Consider the following 19,762-nt stretch of genomic DNA (forward strand, 5'->3'; position numbering starts at 1 on the left):
TCTTCTGACTCTAGCCACCTTTTTAAGACTCACTGTTCTTCAGTAACAGTCCATTTACTGTAGATATAATAGCTCCAGTTACCGGTCACAAATCTGAAAAGAAACCTGCAGACTACGGCTTTATTACGAGGACTCTGTATGTGTTAATCATTACTCAGACCTGTTATAAACAGATTTATTTGCCCAAGCTAAAAAAAAAAAAAAGAAGACACAGACTGGAAATCGAGCTATAGCAATGTATCCATAATTATTAAATGTTGGATGCATTCTTTGGCAAGTGGGAAATTTTCTGGTAAAGGTTTATTATGCAGAATATACATGGCCCAATATTTTAAACGTCTTGTTTTAAATATCTAAAATGAAAACAATGTGAGGAATGAGCACATGGTGTCAAAGGAAGATCTCTTTCCTTCTGGCTTCATTTACCTTCCATGTGATTGGAAACTGTACCAAACTTACATTGCATTTCACCTGCACTTGCCTATCTGATATGCAAGGCTATACATCACTGACTGTCACTACAGTAAATATACCCTGTGTGCCCCATTTCAATCTCATTTCCATTGATCTGGCTTTCCTTTACAAGCTTGATTTTACAGTTTTACCATGGGAAAGCTTAAAAAGTCAGGTGATATTCAGTATAAGCTATCATCCAAATCTATTATTTTAATATTCACATTTCTTTAGTCAAAATGAACATAGTAGTATCAGTAACTATAGTAATAAATGCCCACCAATGAGTGTTCATTCTGATTTAAAGTGGAAATTGCTGGAATAATAAAACCACAAAGAAAAGCTGAGCAGATATGAAAAGATACGTGTAACAACCGTTGATCCATCAGCTCCAGGCTTTCGGACCACATTCCTGAAGAAATCTGCATGGTCCTATTGCCAAACCTTAAAATATTCAGGGGGGAAAAAAAAAAAAGGAGCAGCAGAGTATTTTGAAGGTGCTAGGGGTGATAACACATAAGGCTAAATTGCATAAAAATAACATAGTTTGAAAAATAAACAGTTACAAGACAATTTAAGTCTTCAAAGCTATGAAAGCAGAGGTAAAAAATAGTCATTCTTCCTTCTCTATTTGGTAGTGAATGAGAAGACCATGAAGAAGTCAACAGCAGGGAGTGGAGGGAGTCTTTCCCTCTGTGATTACAGCTGGGCTATTCGGTGATGCAGAAGGTCACAGAATCAAAAGGCAGCGACTCTTGAGAGCACAGCTGGCAATACAGCTGTCTGGATGCATAGCTGGGAATGGCAGAGACCTCCAGGGGGAATATGTGCGTGTTTATGTGTACAAGCTTGTAATCCAAAATCAGTTCTTTAATATGATTTCAGTCAGCACTGTTTTCATTGGGCATGCCCCCCACACTGTCTCTGTCAGAGATAAAGAACTGTGGCTGAGGGAAAATTACATCAGACTACCTGATTTTTATTTTGATTTTTGAAAGCAATTTTCTGAATGGAAGTCAATAGAAAAGGCGAGGTCAGCAGCATGCAGAAATTGTACATCACATAAATCGTAACCTTCGGAGTTGTTGTGTGCTTTTTAATTTAGTTTTGCTTAGGAGGCAAAAATCTGGGCAAAGTTAAGTCTGTCACTGAGTATTATAATGCATCACATAAAAGATAAGGAAAGTTCATCCACGTGTGCTCATGGAAATTCAAATAAATCACTTACTAGAACTGATAATCCTTTTCCTTATGTCTACATGCCTTCTTTCTTCTGTGTGGTTCTAAGCAAATGATTCTTTTGATTTGCACTGCCACTAGCAAAATGAAAATCTTTGCAATAACAGATCTTTGGAAATAATTTTACAAGTGTATGTCTGGTTAAGCAGAGGAAACAAAGAAGGCTACCATATGTCCATCCCTTGGCATCTGTTCGAGCCTTTTGAGAAAAATCTGTTTTGGTTCAGCAAATATTTCAATTTCAGTAGTTTCGTTTGTAAGAAAAGTAGTTCTCTGTAAACAGTAGGAGATCACATGCTGACTTATCTGTAACTATTTAGGAACAGTTAAATGTAATCCTCATTCTCTATTGAAGATTAACCTATTCCAAGCATACCAGCTCTGCCAAGCTCTTCAATTAGGATCATAGCTGTAATTCTTGTCCTCACAGTTAGGTACAAAAATATCTGAGTCGTATCTCTCTCAGCACTCCCCACTGTCTAGCCTTGAGTTAAAAAATACACACCACACACTTGTCAGGAATCCAGAAGTTATTAATGTCACTGTACACTTGGCAAAGCACCAAAATGAAAGGCAGTTTAAAGTGTCCAGGAATCTCTTCCACATCCTTCTTTTAAAATTCTCTCTGTTCTATTTGAATGAGCCCACTGGACACCTTAAAATCCCATTCCTAATCACTTTTAGAGCAGTGGTGAAAGCACTGGACAGGCAGATTCTGGGTACTGAGGGTCAATCCCAGCTCAGGTCACTGAGCACACCCCACCAGAGAACTATGCTGCCTTTCCTTTGCCTGACTCTCAGCCAGGGCACCAATCCTCAGCTATCTCATTTGCCAGTAGACACAACTCACTGTATCGAAGAGAACATGCAATTGCTTATCGTGAGTTCAAATTCTGCACAGATATAGACCATCTCTTTCTTTGAACTCAATGGCAACTTAGCTAGTGACACCTTGCACAAAACGCAGCATTGATGTATATACTAGCTGCTATAGATTACATTTACTACTTCTTAGTATTAATGGCTGCAATGAGGAAAAAATTTTTAAGCCAACCATGTCACCAGACGTATTATCTCACAGTTTTCTTTCTCCCATGTACTGGTGGATGAATAGGATTAACCCTTCCAAATAGTATACTACATAGTGTTAAAGCAGAGAAAAGCTGCATTAAAATGTTTTTCTCACTAGGTACCCTATTTAGCAACTGCCTGGCACCTCACTGCTGTGAGTTGTTATCACAGTACCAAGCAGTGCCACTTTTAATTAAAACCTTTCAGGACTACCTATCTCAGTTCTCACCATGATACCTGGATGGTTACATGCAACTCAGAATTGAGGTCACTGAGATGACAAATAGTATCAGTAGAGTCCTCCCACAGGGCACTTTCCTACGTGCAAACTCTGGGACCAGTGTGTTAAAGTCAAAGCTAGAAAAAGAGAAACTGACCCCAATTTCCCATGCCAAAGAAAACTGGTTCTTCACACACATACAAATGCTCAAGAAGAGCTAAGGTCCACAGGTGAAAGACTATTTAGAAGGTACCAAGTGGTTACTACAGCCTCATAGCCTTGTCTCTCATTGCACCTGTCACGTCGTGCCCATGAGGGGAGGGAGAGGTGACCAGGTTCACAAATATCCTAGTTAGATTAAGATGAAAAAATACTCAAGATCTGTACATAAGAGGAAAAAAAACTTTATAACAGATTTCTATAAAACAGTTATCCTATATGCATCAGCCCCCTCACAACTATATCTGCCTAAGCTGTGGAGTTTTGTAGGAAGTTCAAGTAAGCCTTACATTACATAACAACTTTAACAGAAAGAGAGGGAAAAAAGAGATAAAAAGGAGGAAAGAGATCACCAGTCCTGGATCAAGCGCCAAGCCTGCCGATGGAGAGCTTCACATCGCATAGAGCGAAGAAGGGAAGCAGCAGCAGTGAGAAGCTGGGCTAGCAGCAGAGGAGAAAAAGGGCCAGGCTGGCATCTCCTATCCCCTATTTATAGTATCAAAGAAAAAAATTGAAGGGACGTTCCCCTCTAGCCCCTATTTATAGTTGTTGGCTCCAATTCGAGGATTGGTTGAGACACCAGACACAAGCCAAAACAAAGGTGACAGCAGGCCCCCTCCTGTGACCTGGCCATTTCTTGGACATTGTTCTGTACTCTTCCAGGAGGGGCTGAGACATAAAATTAAGAGATCCTTCTTTGACAACTGTCTCTCAAAGCATTGTTTGGGCTTGCCCCTTACACCACCACAGCGATTCATTATGCATGCTTCCCACCTCAGCTGCACCCCACAGCCAACCTCCCAGCCCCAAATGATGCCATCTCATGCTCGTTGTTGGCCATGCTCCTAAGGCCATAGTTAGCCCACTCTGGATTCAGTCAAGTAAATACATGTAAAGAATGGACCAAACTGAATGTGCACAAACCAGGACAGTGTCAGTGCCTTCCTCAACAGTGCTTCTCTAGGGTTTGACAAGTGTGGGAAAAGCAGTCCTTTGTTATGTAAAAAAGCAGGCTTGTGTTTGTATATGAATCTCTCAAAAAACACAGCTGAGGATGGAAATCTTGGTCCCACCATTTGATAGGTCACATGCCACCTTGGTTATGCTTTTATTGAGAGTGTTGTGGACAGATGAGAGTGTGCACGTAGCTCAGAGAGGTGATGCCTGCAGTGAGTTTGCCAGTCCCAGTTTGAGTTCTCACCAGCTGGTTAGAGATGATAGAGAAGGGGAAAGTAACATCTTTCACAGGGAGTATGGATTCTCAAAGGATGTTGTGTCACTATTGCATGACAGATGTATACTCACTCATGTTCATTTCAAATATGAGGCCATTTCTGATCCTGCCAGTGACTGCTGGTACCTTAAGCCTAAATCTTCTGTGACTGTAGAATTATAGAATCATTGAGGTTGGAAAAGACCTCCAACATCATCTAGTCCAACTGACCACCAACCACCAATATTGCTCACTAAGCCACATCCCCATGTCCCACATCTACACGTTTGTGGAACACCTTCAGTGACAGTAACTCCACCACCTCCTTGGACAGCCTGTTCCAGCACATGACCACCCTTTCAGAGAAGCAGATTACAAGGGCAGAAGTAGAGGTGGCTCTCCCAGACTGAACAAATCATCCATGTTTCTTGCATCCAAGCAGGCTCAGAGGTGTTTGGGATACAGGCAAGTGTTAAGTTTGATATCATTGCAGTGTGAGAGTAACCAGTCCTCTTCCAAAGGAGCCAGCCCAGAGCACTCTTTTCTGTTCATGTTTAAGGTACTCCATGCCATTGCTTTGTGGTGAATGACTGGTGTAGAAGTAGAATCACAGAATCATAGAATCCTTAGAGTTAGAAGGGACCTTTAAAGATCATCTAGTCCAAATCCCCTGCAGTGAACAGGGACATCTAAAGCTAGGTCAGGTTGCCCAGGGCCAACCTTGCCTTGAAGGTCTCCAGGAGTGGGGCATCAACCACATCTCTGGATCTAACCTAAACCTACCCTCTTTATGCTTGAAATCATTTCCCCTTGTTCTATTACCACAGACACTGTGCAAGAGTCAGTCCCCTTCTTTCCTGTAGCTTGCCTTCAGATACTGAAAGGTCACCTCAGAGCCTTCCCTTCTCCAAGAGCCTTCCTTCTCTGACCAGCCCCAGCTCTCCCAGCCTGTCCTCATAGGAGAGGTATTCCATCTCTTTGATCATTTTTGTGGCTCTGGACTCACTCCATCAGGCCCATGTCTCTCCTGTACTGAGGACTCCACATCTGGATGCAGTACTCCAGGTGAGGTCTCACCAGTGCAGTGCTTCCCTGTGACTGCTGGTCACACTGCTTTTGATGCAGCCTGGGATATGGTTGGCCTTCTGAACAGCGAGAGCACATTGCTGGCTCATGTCCAGCTTCCCATCCACCAGTATCCCTAGATCTTTTTCGTCAGGGCTACACTCAATGCTTTCATCCCTCAGCTTGTATTGGTAATGGATGTTGCCTTGACCCAGTGCAAGACCTTGCCTAGGAACACCCTGTATATTGCTAGATGGCACTCCTTGAATCAATGACAGCAGTCTTGCATAGTCACCAGATCATTTTTGATCAGACACCTTTTAAGATGTGCAAAGTGATTGCAAGAATGATATAGAATAAGTTTCTTATGAAGCAGTTATGCCTTGGCTAATGAGAACTACAACTAATGAGATACTATTAATGTGCTCACCAACCCTGATAAGATGCTGGTGAACATGCTGGGCATACAAGATCAGTTAAGCGGGAATTGTGCATCCTGGTTCTCAGAACAGGCTGATCCTCTGTGTTGCTGAGTTACCACTTTCTGATTCTCTGCTTTTAAGGGTGTTTTTTTTTATCCCTCAAGGCATGGAGTTTTTACTTCTCAATCCTTGAGGTGCTTCTATTACCTTTTCAACCATGCTTTCTGTAATTTTACTCATTTTGCATAGCTTCAGCTGGTGAACTTTCTGATCTTTAAGCATATTCTCATTAAAACTGAGTCAAGACCACAGAAGTGTGCCAGAACAAACCAGGCTTAGGATCCCAGACAGCTGAAGCCTGCAGCCAAGGGCTGCACATAGTCTGATGCAGCAAATCATTTTTTCTCACATAGTGAACTATGAACCTTCTATTCATAGCCTGCATATATCACCCAGATATACACTTTGTGATTGCCAAATTTCACTTCTGATCATTTGAACCAACCTTAATGTTTTTGTTTTGTTAGTTTGCCAGATTGGACTGTAGCACGTGACAACAATAGAAATACCAGAAGCAACCAGAGGATGTGATGAATACTGTGTATGTTAGCCTGCGAAAGAAGATAAGAGAAAGAAAAGGAAAATACAAGCTTTCACTAACATATGCAGTTATTGGTATCCTAATGGGAATTTGTAGTTTACCAGGAAAAGAATGACTAAAGGCAGAGTAAAGGCATCCAAATCTGAGCTAAATATATTACACTATTGAATAAGCAGCATACATTAATTTTATAGTGCTGTTGAAAAAGCAATCAATTTTTTCATGACAACTTTTGCTCTTTGTAATCTCCCCTTCAAGGATTTTTCTCTGAATTCTTTTCCCATTAGTCTCTGAGGAGCAGACTCCCTAGGCTGTAATTGCTGACACACTCTCCTTTTTCATTCACAGGCAGAAGCCATTTGAACAGATAGGGATGTGTTTGTGAAATATGTACAGATGAAGAAACTCACCAAACCAGAGGTAAAGAAGGGGGTCCTTCCTTTGTCTTTCCTACAGTTCCAATAGTTCTTTCTTCTGTTCCTTCTACCCTGGGCCTTGATCTGCTACCTGGACTAATTTAGGGCTAAAATGTACCAAACTTTTCTACGATTCAGTGATTCTATTTTTTCATTTCCATTTCCACAGTTCTGCAGTTAAGCAGCTTAAATGCAGGTCCTGTAATATAAGAGGCTGAGTACCCTTAGGACTATTCCATTTAAACTGACTTTAATGTAAACGTTTTAATTGATGATTTTATAAATTAGTTCATCATTTTAATTTTAATGGAAGCAGCAGAACATCTCATTACAATTATTAATCCTAACCTCAACATGTACCAGTGTGTGAGGAGGTGAAGTGCTCCCACACAGCAGGCTGTGATGCAGAAGTCCCTGGTGTGCTTGTACCTGTAGGCTGATGTATAAGTTCAAAGGATCGAAGGAGCAGGGAGAAGCCAGTGACTCACACAGGCACAGACAAACAGCGTCCTTGGACTTTCACAATCCGTTTTGAAAGAAAATTATTTAAGATTCAGGCTCAGACAAGATCCAGTCTGTGGAAGCAACACAGGGTCAAAACGAGAACAGTGTAAAGTGTAGAGGATAGTGGTGGTTCGTCGAAGTTTGCTAGGTAGAGCTTATAGCTCTGTCTGCCCTCGCCAGCTGGCACTTCCAGGCCTGCAGGGCTATGAGCATCTCATGGCAGGAAAGAGCCTGTAGGTGCTGAATAATTCTATGAGTATTTCACAGAACATAAGCATCTGCGTGACAGCAAAACGTGACCAAGGCGAAGAGTGTGGGAGCAATCCTTTCCAATGGGGCTGACATCCAGACTCAGCTGCTTGAAGTACAAGGAGACACATTTACAGAAATGAAAATAAGAACCACAACAAAGACTTTGCAACAAAAATACACCTTTATTGAATTTTGACATTTATATTATTTCTAAATAAAATATGCTGTGTTATTTTAGGCATCTTTTAAACTGGCAAGCACTTCAATAGGTGGTATATAAATATGGCACATTTGTATGTGTACCTCAGGGGTTAATTATGCTAGTACATAGAATTATCTTTTGAAATAATATTAGCAATTAGCATGCTGGAAGCATTTTTTTTTAATGGTGCTTCAGATAACACGTGTATTGTAGATTCCTTCTCAGCAGAGAAAAAGGCCCAAAAATACTCTGTGGTTTTATCTCTCAATCCTAATTTGAGGCTGTAAAAGAAGAGTTTCCAAATGAACAAAAATAGCTAAAAATGGTAAAACTGAGATTTGCAAACAGTGTAAATCAGATAAGCTGGCTAATAAATTTCACTCCTATTTTCACAGGAAAAAAAAAAAAAAAAAAAAAAAAGCATGAAGAAAAATTCAGACACTTCTCTTGTTTTAAGGTTTGGGACAAAGCGCAGCTGGTACCAGTCCTGCCTTATGAGATTATTCTCATCTTTGCAGTAGCCTCAGAAAGTCTGTTGGAGCACTGCATTCCCATGTAGCTGCAGCTGTCCTAATTCTGCGTTATGTCCCTCATCCTGAAATTTAGGTCCATTTCTTTCCCTCTCACTCTCAGGGAGGTTGGAGAAGTGACTAATACTCCTTTACAATGATGCATTATGAGGAGATGCAACCAGATGTGGCTCTGCTCTCTTTTTTTCCCTATGTGAAGAAACCGAAAGCTTTAAATCTTCTCTAAATCTGCCATTCATTTTCCACAGCATCAGTCTCTCTTTCTAATAGTGCTCAGGATGGAACATAACACTGCAACTTGTTCTTCACTAACACTGAACAGAAATGAGGATTTCCTTCCATTATACTGTAAGCACTCCCTTCAGCATTTCCTTTGAATGGCATTTTTTTGTAGCAGCATTGCTTCCCCAACTCAGATTCAGTTTGTGGTCTCCTGTTATCTTCAGATTCTTTCCTATGTTATTATTGTCATCCCACTTCTATCTGTGCTTTTCTGTCCCTTGTCATTGTCTTCAGTCCCAAGTGGGGATTATCTGTAAATCTGATTAATGTACTGTCCATTCAGCCGAGCAACTAGTTAATGTTGTACAGAGCCAGAAGAAAGCATTGTGGAAGTCTCTGTGAGGTGTTTTCCCATTTTAGCAACAAATGATTGTTCTCAAAGCTCAGCTTTCCTATCAGTTGCACATCTACCTTGTGTGTATTTAATTTAGTCCATATCTGTTCTGCTTGCTTATGTATGTCATGTGGGTCTGCATCAAAGAACTATATCAATCATATCCCTTATATCTGTTTTGCTGTCAAAGAAGGAAATGAGATCAAGTTGATAGGACTTGTTTCTGACCCGTCCCTGTGCAAGTTCCCTTATGTGCTTACTATCTCTGGGTGCCTACAAATGGATTGCTCAATGCTTTGTTCCAGTATCTTGGAAACAATATTAGCACTGACTTTTCTGAAATTATGTAGATCTTCCTTTCGTCCTTTGTTAGACATGACATTATGTTTGCCTTGTTTGCCTTTTTGCAGTTTTTTTTTTTGTTTTGTTTGTTTTTGTTTTTTTTTTGTGTGTGTGTGTGTGTGTGTGAATTTCCTTATCATGCTAATTGTTAGTTTGAGAAATAGTTTTGGTTAAGCACTTAAGGGTGTTTCACTGGGATGAAACTAAATACATCCAGTTCACCTATGTATTCCTTAAAGTGTTCTCTTTCTATTCTCTCCATATTCCTACTCCCAAATTCTAAGAATTAAAGAATTAAACATTTAGTCAGAATTAATCTTTTCCTCTGAAGACTATAACCAAACATGTCTTGAACAGTTCAGCCTTTTCTATACAACTTATTTGCTATCCTCCCTTGTTAAGTGCTAAATTGTGTCTACACTCAAGTACAGCACATTATTTGCAACACGGCACTGTTTAACTACAAGAAACTATTCATTTTAATGACATTATGTGGTTATGCACTCAAATATAAAATAATATTCATTTTATTTTTACTACACATTCTAATTCCAAACCATACCTCAATTCGTTCCACCTGCTTGATTACCTACTTAAAATAAACTCAATTTTGACTTCGTGCTAAAAAGTGAAATTATTCTGTATTTGTAATTATTAATGGAAAGTCACTCACCAAACACAGCCAGCTTATTATCCAAACAATAAATCATGTTGCTAATGTATTCTACCATTTTTTCAAAGCAAACACATATACAACAGTTTGTTACAATGACAGTAAAGCTATAGTTACATATTCTAAGTGTTACTGTAATCAAGTCAGAAAAACAGTAATACTCACCATTACAGCTAAACAGAACCTTTTTCATTGGTGACCTGTATTAAAAAAAATAATAAAAAGTGACAAAACAAAATGGAGAGGTGAATTAAAATTGCACTATGTGAAACAGACACAGTAGTGCAAATATTATGCTGGTGGACAATTTCATGAAGCTCTTGGTCTCTGTAAAAACTTTGGTTTCCTGTACTGTTAATTTTTAACTATGTTTATAGAGCTCAGGATGTTTTTCATGCACTGACATGTTTGAAGAGCAAATTTCAAAAGACAAAGATTACTCTGGCTAAATGCACAGCAGAAGATGTTTCAAACTCATGTTGGGTTCCCATTTCTTTTTCGGACCACGTCTCAGGAGGACACAGGATGTGGCCCATCTTGTAGTCACATGGCATGGATATTGCTTTCCTCTACCTTAGGAGCGCTTTCCACAGTCTTCTATAGTAACCACGTACCCAAAGTAAGGAGGAGAGAGGACTGCAGGGTTCTGTCTCAGATAAATAACTGGTGGTACTACTGATTTAAAAAGGTAGTAGTCAGCTGTTCAAAGTCACTGTTCCAGGTGGAATTCCACAGGTGACCATCAGACACCAGGGAGCTGGGTGGAGAAAGAGCCCATGATGTCTGTGAATGTTAGTAACTTGGAGAACAGAAACAGACTGCTATGATGAGGATACAGCCCCCATTTTGGAGCTCTTTGCCAGGATGGAGGAATGGGTCAGCAGGAGCCGTTTCAACAAAGACAAATGCAAAATCTGGATCTGGGATGAGTAAGCGAACAATCCCATACAACTGCAGGTCAGTTACTGACTGGCTGGGCAGTCAGAGAGGGACCCAAAGCATGGTTGACTCCCAGCTGAACAGGATTTCTTATATCTGTGTGGTGACGAAGGCTAACCTCATATAGGGTTGCATTAATTACAGCAATATGTCATATGCCATTCCTTCAGAGGCTGAGAATTATTCTCTGCGGGGTGCTAGCATCCTTTTTAATATAAATTTAGCATGTAGTAGATGTAGTGTAATTATTGTTATACAGAGCCCAATAGAAATAATATTCAATACATTCAGAAAATGTTTTTCCTTGCTAATGCATGGTGATCTACTGCCCTTTCATAACAAGAAGATATTGTTGAAGCTGCCAAAAAGTATTACCCAAATACCTGTTGTAAACACATATTTCTTGTTGTAACTGTAATATATTAAATGTTATAAAATTTAAATCATTAGAAATTATAAAACTAACATAAATTATAAACTAATATAAATTATCTATCTGATTTTTTTCAGACTTTACAAACATGCCATTTGGACCTCTCTATTTGTAAGACCAGATGTTCATAGCTTACTGTTCTCAATTAGCATCCATTTGTGATGTTGAAGAACTTATCCCAACTAACACTTGAAATTCTTACTCCTTTAATCAAAGCAGTAGATATTCTTATTTGTAATGTTCATTTGCAACATCATTAAATTTTCAGTTAAATGAACTGTTATGATGATATGGAGAGCCCAGTCCTTGGCTTGATTAAAATAAACTAAGGACAGTGAGACTACTGATTCAGAGAGGTTCTGTTCATTTTGTTCCAAAATGCTTTTGAAGATCGCAGGTCACATTAAAGCAATTCTCATTTTGGAGGAAAGTGACATTGAATTTGGAACATCCGAGACCTTTTTTGAATGTGTTACTGTTGCCTTTTTCTTTATTATTTACTGCCTTATGCTGCCTTAGTCTCCATGCCTACCCTCAATCTATGCAGTGTTTATGAATAACCTAATACCCTCTAGTTCCTTTGGTATTTTATCAAATCTGAACAACAGCAGTGCTTCAAATGCAATTCTCAACCTATCTGTGATCCATTTGGCACCAAATGGAAGAAGAGGGTGCTTGAGCAAGGGATCTGATATTACAACTGCTGTGGATAGAGTTCTCTCTTGTTTTGTGTATCTGCGATATCCCTGTTCTTGCTCTGACAAGGATTTTCTTTACTACCAGCTAAAAAAGTATTGAAAGGCACCTTAGAGATGGATCATTACAGAATACCTAAGCACCAGCAGCCCCAGGCTGTCTAGATAACCTCAGTGAGAGAGCGGTCTGTACCATTCTTTTGCACCTCCCTTCCAGACAACACTCAAGTTGGCCTCTGCTCTGCATGCTCACCCCTCGCAGCTTTGCAATGTCATGGACTGTGGCTCAAAGATACCCTATTTCAGACCAGAATTACTGTTGGCCATATGGAGATAAGATGAAACAGAGTGACTGTGATATCAAAAAACGTTGGGATTTTTGTGAACTCGGGGACTTTGTTTGGAAATCCAGATGCCATTATTTTTAGCTGGAAGAACATTACTTCTGAAATTGTCAGTTGGGTTGGGTCTTGGTCTAGCATAAAACCACCTACATAAACTCTTTAGTACAGTGTAATGAGTACACTTCCTTTCTTATATATAGAATCTGTTAATGATTAATAGAAATGTTGACCTCTGACCAGATACACTTCTTAAATAAATAAAGAGCAATATATAACAGAACTTTGGGCCTTACTGACATTTCAAATAATTTATAATTTAAAGAACATATGAAATTATTTTTTTTTTTTTTTTTAATTGAAGCAGGGCAGATTAATTGCTTCCTTTACTGAAGTGAAATACTGTCTCCACTGAAGTCAATGGAATCAACATTTTCTCATGGTGCCTTTTTATGAATAGTGACCTTACATGGAAAGATGCCAGATATTAAATAATAATTGCAGATTTCTTAGCAATAACAAATAGATAAGACGGAGCAACAGCTGAAGCAAAAGATTACACGAACCTAAAGTAATTGTACAATAGACTTGGGACTTTCCAAGTTCTATATGAATAAAGGTAATGAGTACATACATTTAGCACCTGCAGTGCCTTTTTATGACTTTACAGGGACATATGCCCTATCTTCTCTCTAAATATTCTGACTCAGTATAATTCTGAGAGTAATTGCAACACTAGTCACACACTATGATGTGGGCAAACACTAGGTTAATTGAAGACTGTAAGTATGGGAAATTACTATCCTATCTCTTGGTTAGTTTTTGCAGGAGTATCCTTCAGATGTCCTCCAACTAAATAGCATTGGGTGTAGGGAAGGATTTTACCGGGAGGAAATGCTTACTTATTTGTTTTCCTGCTTTCACAGGAAAGTAACAGGCCTGATTTGTTTTGTGTTTTATATAATGAAGCTGATGCTGCATGAAGAACAGCATACAAAGATAAGTTCTTTTCTTTTTTTTTTTTTCCAGTGGTGAATACTTTACTTTGAGGAAAACAGACTGAATTACTAAGTAGAAAGTAGCAAAGACTCTTCTTTGCCATCTCATCCTTTGTAAAGGTCAAGGAAATATTTATGTTTCACTCTGCATGTGACCATCTGTTCTTTTTCTGGAAATACATAAATCATACTGACTTTCACACACCACTTTTTTAGCTCTGAGGGAGTAACACTGTGGAGGAAGAAGCCAAGTATGAGCTTACAAGTAATTTTAGATAAAGAAAAAAGGGTTGATGAGGGCAGAGACGGAGAAATACAGACTTTATTACAGCAGTAAGAATAATGTTGGCCTTGTCACTTGACAGAACTTTTCCTAACCACCTCTACATACATACAAACATAACTTCATTGATAATAAAGGATATACTATGTTAGGTGGAGCCTTTTATGTTACATAACCCCATAAAGCATAAATCCAGCACAAACTGTTGCTTGAGTCAGGAGAGGTTCCTATCAAAAACTTTACAGGTAAAAAAAAAAAAAGTAAAATTAAGATTAAAACTGAAAAAGCACCTATCATGTGAGAAGCTAATCAAGCTGTTAATTGTCTAACTTTGTTTTGTGAAGGCACTTGGGAGCGGTCTACAGTATAAACCATATAACTGCCCATGAGAGAACCAGGGACTGGCCAGGAAGGTGGGGACTGCACTTGAAGATAAGAGGCTGTGCTGCATTTATCACTCACATTATCTGGTGCTGAACAGTAGTCGATGATCCTCCTAGTGAGATGCTTACCTTTCTTCTTTATTCTTTTTCTATTTCTTAATCTTTTTACAATAGAACCCAAGATGAACTGTGAGGATGTATTAACAGGCTCTGTCAACAAACTGAGAAGACAGTCAACATGTGCCTGACTCCATTCTGCCTCCAACATGTGAAGGTCTTGCCCTCAAAACTCCCTCCACATTTATAAGAAACTCATGTATTTTGTAGCAATTACTGGCAAATGCCTTTTTCTTTTATTAAATGCTCATTTTGCTGCTTTTAACTGGACTAGAATCTTGCTTCAAAATAAGAATGTGAAAATAGTGTGTTGCAAAAATAAAATTATCATTTCTTTTTATATTGTTAAAACCATCTAAAAATTTATGACATAATTACAAGAGTATTCCCAGTAACAAAAAGAGGTATCAAAAGCCTGTGTCCTGTGTCATATTCCTGTGTCATAGCTGAACTTATACTGTTACTATAGGTAGTAAGTTAAGCATTTTATGTACATTTCTAAAATAATGTTGAAAATGTCTTTTAATTATGGATGTTCTATTACAGTTCAAAGCCTGCAGTAAAGAATACAGTAGTTAATCAAATTACATATGTAATTTACATTGAGCTTAGAGATGTGAAAAAGTAAGGAATCCACCACTGAGTTTAGACTTCAAGAAGATTGGTGTCTTTCTTCAAAGGCCAATAAAACTGGCACTGAATGCTGATACTGGACAAACAATCTCTCTGCATGCTGTCTGATGTTTTCTTGACATTCCTTTACAAAGTTTTCAACAATTAACTGTCTGAAGTGGTTCTGGCACTTGTTGCATCTTCTATTTAAAACAGAACCCATATCAGTGACTGCAAACTGGGAAATGGTCTTACTACATAATATAGCAAATTTCACTCAGTAGCATCCCAGTAGCACATACCAGAAACCTGAAGTGTAAACGTTAGTTTTACCCCTAATTCATACAAACAGTCTCCAAAACAACTGTTGTCTTTTTTCTTCATTAATCACCAAGAATAATTAATGCTTATGTAGCCCATACACTGCACAAAAGCTGATCAGGAGCTCAGTACATTTTCGCTCATCTCATACACATGCTACACAAATAAAAGATAAAAACAGCATGCAAATGCATAAGCATATTAAATGTCAACTGATTACCTCCTTAGAGCTGAGTGTTTCATTTTCTGGAATAGGCACTATGGGATGACTGGGCTGCTGAGCAAGATGTCACAGGTTGAAGAGGTCATGAGGTTAAAAACAGGAAAAAAAGCAACAGTTATCAGTTCAATTTCTATCTATCACAAAGATTTTATCATGAAAGCCAGTATCCCCAGTCGTTCAAATAGCAATGCAGCAATGTTCAACAGGATCTGTATGCTTACTACTCCTTGTCTCTATGAAAACCTCTTTCAATGCATAGCTTGTTCTCTGTTGTATCATCTTCCCATAACTGTAAGGGAGGGATAAATTGCTTTCAATTTTGAAAAAAGTATCTCAAGATGAAATCACAGCAAGAGAATCTGCCTTATATACATTCAGTATGAGATAATGCACATAAAGTTATTTAAAACTGCAGTCATATTTCCATTATTTTGAATATCTGTTTTCTTAAATTAGCTCTAAAAGACCTCTATTTGGTCTTAAATTTCATAAATACAAATCATGCAAAAATTTAAATAAAAAAATATTTCAGTAATTAGCATGTGCAGAACGGAATTTATAATTTCCCAGTATTTTGAGTGTAATAAAGTTTGGTGGATGTGACTCAAATGATGAACCATACAAATTACAATAAAATTTAAGAGGACATAAGTAAATAGATAAGACAGAGTTTATATATGCAACGTTAAGGTCCCAAGTTTGTGAGGTTTTCATATGCAGTAATCTAAACATCTTCTTTAGAGGAAAAGACGTTGAACATATTGGGGTTGTGGTATTTTAGATTTGTGGAAATATAATGTAGAAAGAACCTTGCAATTTTCAATCTATCAAAAGCACTACTTTGTTTTGGTATTTAGAGCTAATAGTAACTTATCATATGATGCGTTCTTTAAAAGAAATACCGGTCTTGCCCTAGGAAAATTAATTTTGAAACAGAGCTTTTTAAGAAGCTGATCTGTCAAAATGTCTCTATTAGGAAAGAGAGACACCGAAATGAAATTTACTCAGTTTATAATTATATTATGGATTTGCTATTTATTGCTCTCCGCTTTTGTAAATTTTCCCTGCTTCATTTTCAGTGAAGCAGAAGCCAACTCTTACAACAGCAGCAGCAGCTTTGAAACATTTGACTTTTCCTTTTTTTTTTTTTTTTTTTTTTTTGCCCCAAATGGAAAGGCAAGTGAATAACTTCAGGTAATAATTTGATTTAATCTACAGGCAAGAGAACAATGTTAGACAACAGAGGGCTAAAGGGGTAAAGAGACGTGACTTTCTTGGCAGCAAGATCCCTGCCATATCACAGACGTGACTCCTGACTTCAGCCAGCACAGCCACTGAGGCACTCTACTGCTGCAGTGCAGCTCTTACAACAAACACAGGAGATATTTAACAGCCTACACGGGAGAGTGAATTCCCATTTCCAAACCCTGCATGCTGCAGCTACTGAGGCTGGGCAGTCATAGAGTCATAGAAGCATAGAATCACATGGTTGGAAACGACCTCTAAGATCGTCTAGTCCAACCGTCTTCTCATTACCACTGCTACCACAGGCTACTAAACCATATCTCGCAGCTCCTCATCCAGACAGTCCTTGACAATAACATAGGTGCAATATTCTAGCTGCATTTGCAGTATCTTCATAAGCTTATTTCAATTAAATGAAACCTGTGATGAATTATATATTGTCTCAAGAATACGGCATCTCTGTATTCCATGAAAAGTAGAAAGAGCTAATCACAAAAAGAAGACAGAAGATATCGATCATTTTCTGCTTACTTGCTGATGTTCAGCTAAGCCCTCTGAGAGGTTCACTTATTGAAAGAAAGAAAATCTCCCAAGTCAGGTAGTGATCGGAGAATATAGCAACTCTTTATCTTAAGTTGCACGTTCAGCCAATCAATGAAAAATGTACTTTTATTTTGTTTCTTGTCCTTGCCTTTTTTGCCAGGATTCATTGCCAACTATTCACTATTCCACTATATTCACCTAAACTGCCTCTCCAAGTCCTAATTCTTCCTTATGTTGTTTCCTGAGTATGAGGTCTCACGTTCCTCCTTAGACCTGACCTATAATCATCCTTTTTTGTCCACTAGATATGTTTGCTTCTTTTATTTTGAGAGCACCTTCTTTTCAAGCTAGAAAGTCAATATTTATAACAGTCCCCATGGAGAAGGAAAATCTATATTTTCTGGACAGGCACTCTTAGTATCAATTACTTTGTAGATGTTTAATTGAAGGAAAATGAGTGGAAGGTCATCAAGGCCTTCCCTGATTAATGATGGAAAGAAAAGTTAATACAGGAGTAAGAGAAAAACAGAGTAACATACAGTTTTCTGAAGTGTGCTTTCAAAAGTCATCTGTCACATAAAAACCTCAAGGAGTTATCATAGAAGAGTGCATACATTCTACTCCTCAGATTTCTGAAGATCTGGCATGCCATTTGCCATGACTTGGGGTCTAGAAAGTCACATCTAGCTAGATTTATTACAGACTTTAAGTGATACTTGAGCAAATATGAAGCACCTAAGAGAAGTACTACATTCCTTTTGCTGGAATAACACTTAGTCTTACAGGTCCCTAAAAAGAAGAGAGCTGGGCAGTAGCTCTGCCTCTGCCAACAGCAAAGGAGATGAGTGTCTTGGCCTGAGTGACTTCATCTTCACAAGCCAATTCCTGTGTTATTTCCATCAAGTGTCAGTGTAACCTGAAATGTATAAGCCTTGCTGTGGAAGAAGCCCCATGCCTGTCCTCGGTGAGTTTAAGAGGCTTCAGTCTTATCCTTTCCTCTGTGATTTTTCCTTGCTAATATGATTTTTGTGTTCTTGAATGCATACTGCTCCAGCCCAACGTGCAGGATAGAAAACAGTGCATGTGCTTTCTGCAGCAGTATAAATAAGGACCCGATTCTTCTGGAAGGTGTCTGGGCAAGTACTAAATGAGGGCATTGGCATCTGTTCTTCTCCTCTCTGCAAACTTGTCAGCCCAAGGTATTCAGAGGGTGCTAACAGGACATGCAGCCTAACAGATAGAACTCAGCCTTGCACCTGTCTCATAGTACAACTTACAGACCAAAAAACAACTTATACCAAAAATATTCTCTGAATATGAAGGTCAATTCTCTGCAAAGATGAACTATCAAAAACAGAATACCACAAAAACAGCTTAAAAGATCAAAAAATGCAAAGTAGGCAGAAGAAGGCAGAATTAGGCATTCCTTACTAGATATCATGTGACTGTCATCCCTCAGTCATAGAGGAATGTGGCCACGTCCACAAGATATAAAGTGAGAATTTGGACTTTGTACTTTTTACTGGAGTGCTGTCTTCCTGAAACCTCAGCATGTTCTGTAACTGGCAGTTTTCCATCCCTGGGACAAAGCATCTGGAAAGAAGCCCTATTTTTTTTCCTACAAATTTAGGATTGCATGTTTATCGTGGAGGGTAACAATATTGCTTTTAAAATTTCTATTTTTGATTCTTTTGCCACTTACAAAATTCTGCATTACTCTTTTAAAGTTTGTTTGTTTATTTATTCCAAGCCTCACTCGGTCTCTGGTGAATTATTTCTAAGGACAGTGAAAGAATAAACTAGACAAATATCTAGTTGTGGTTGTGAAAACTGTACTGAAGAGATTAGAATATCCTGACAATATATAAGTATTTGCAGCTCATAGGCTCAAAGGGAGATTATCTGACCGGCTCAGCCAAGGCTTAGACAAGAATTATAATATCTTAGTTAGACCTTTGTTCATTTGATTCTGTAGAGTAATCAGCAAGACATATTTGCCTTTAAAAGGTCAATTTACCTTTATTGTACTATGAATCACAGCAGCCTCTAAACTAATATAAAGTCCTCTTAAGTGTTTTCAATGTAAGACCTTTTTCACAAGAATAAGTTACTCTCAAGAGGATCTGCAACCTTTGCTAATTGAGAAACAGATTTTAAACTCTTTGGAACAAGTAAGAGGTGATCACAGAATTGTAAGATTGGAAGGGGCCTCTGGAAATCATCTAGTTCAAATGTCCTGCCAAAGCAGGTTCCCTACAGTAGGTTACACAGGAAAGGGTCCAGGTAGATTTTGAATATCTCCAGAGAAGGAGACTCCTTTGCCTCTCCCAGCAGCCTGTTCCAGTGCTCTGTCAGCTTCACTCTAAAGTCACCTTCACTCTCATGTTCGTATAGAACTTCCTGTGTTCCAGTTTGTTCCTGAATGTACGTAATAAATAAGAATGTTTCAAATCATAGAACATATACTTATATACCATTCTTTCTAAATACATCTTTGTCTTTAATCTACTTTAACAATAAATTTGGTACCTAACACTCATAAAATATAGGATAATTCCTTCTCAACAGGAAAAGTTACTAATTTCTCACTA

At 38.5% G+C, this 19,762-nt stretch overlaps 1 protein-coding gene across 1 annotated transcript in view; it reads right to left on the reverse strand.

The window, feature by feature from the left end:
* Nucleotides 1-10,211: 10,211 nt before the first annotated feature.
* The window catches only part of MLIP (muscular LMNA interacting protein), a gene marked incomplete at both ends in the record, with an annotated part of 78,916 nt that continues 69,365 nt past the window's right edge, over nt 10,212-19,762 (reverse strand). Inside the window, 2 exons of the mRNA XM_079532503.1 lie at nt 10,212-10,238; nt 15,381-15,434. Coding sequence (XP_079388629.1) covers nt 10,212-10,238; nt 15,381-15,434 — 81 coding nt within the window. The remainder of the gene's footprint in view (nt 10,239-15,380; nt 15,435-19,762) is intronic.

Source organism: Tetrao urogallus (genome assembly GCF_951394365.1).
Source record: "Tetrao urogallus genome assembly, chromosome: 2".
In the NCBI taxonomy this organism is placed as follows: domain Eukaryota; kingdom Metazoa; phylum Chordata; class Aves; order Galliformes; family Phasianidae; genus Tetrao; species Tetrao urogallus.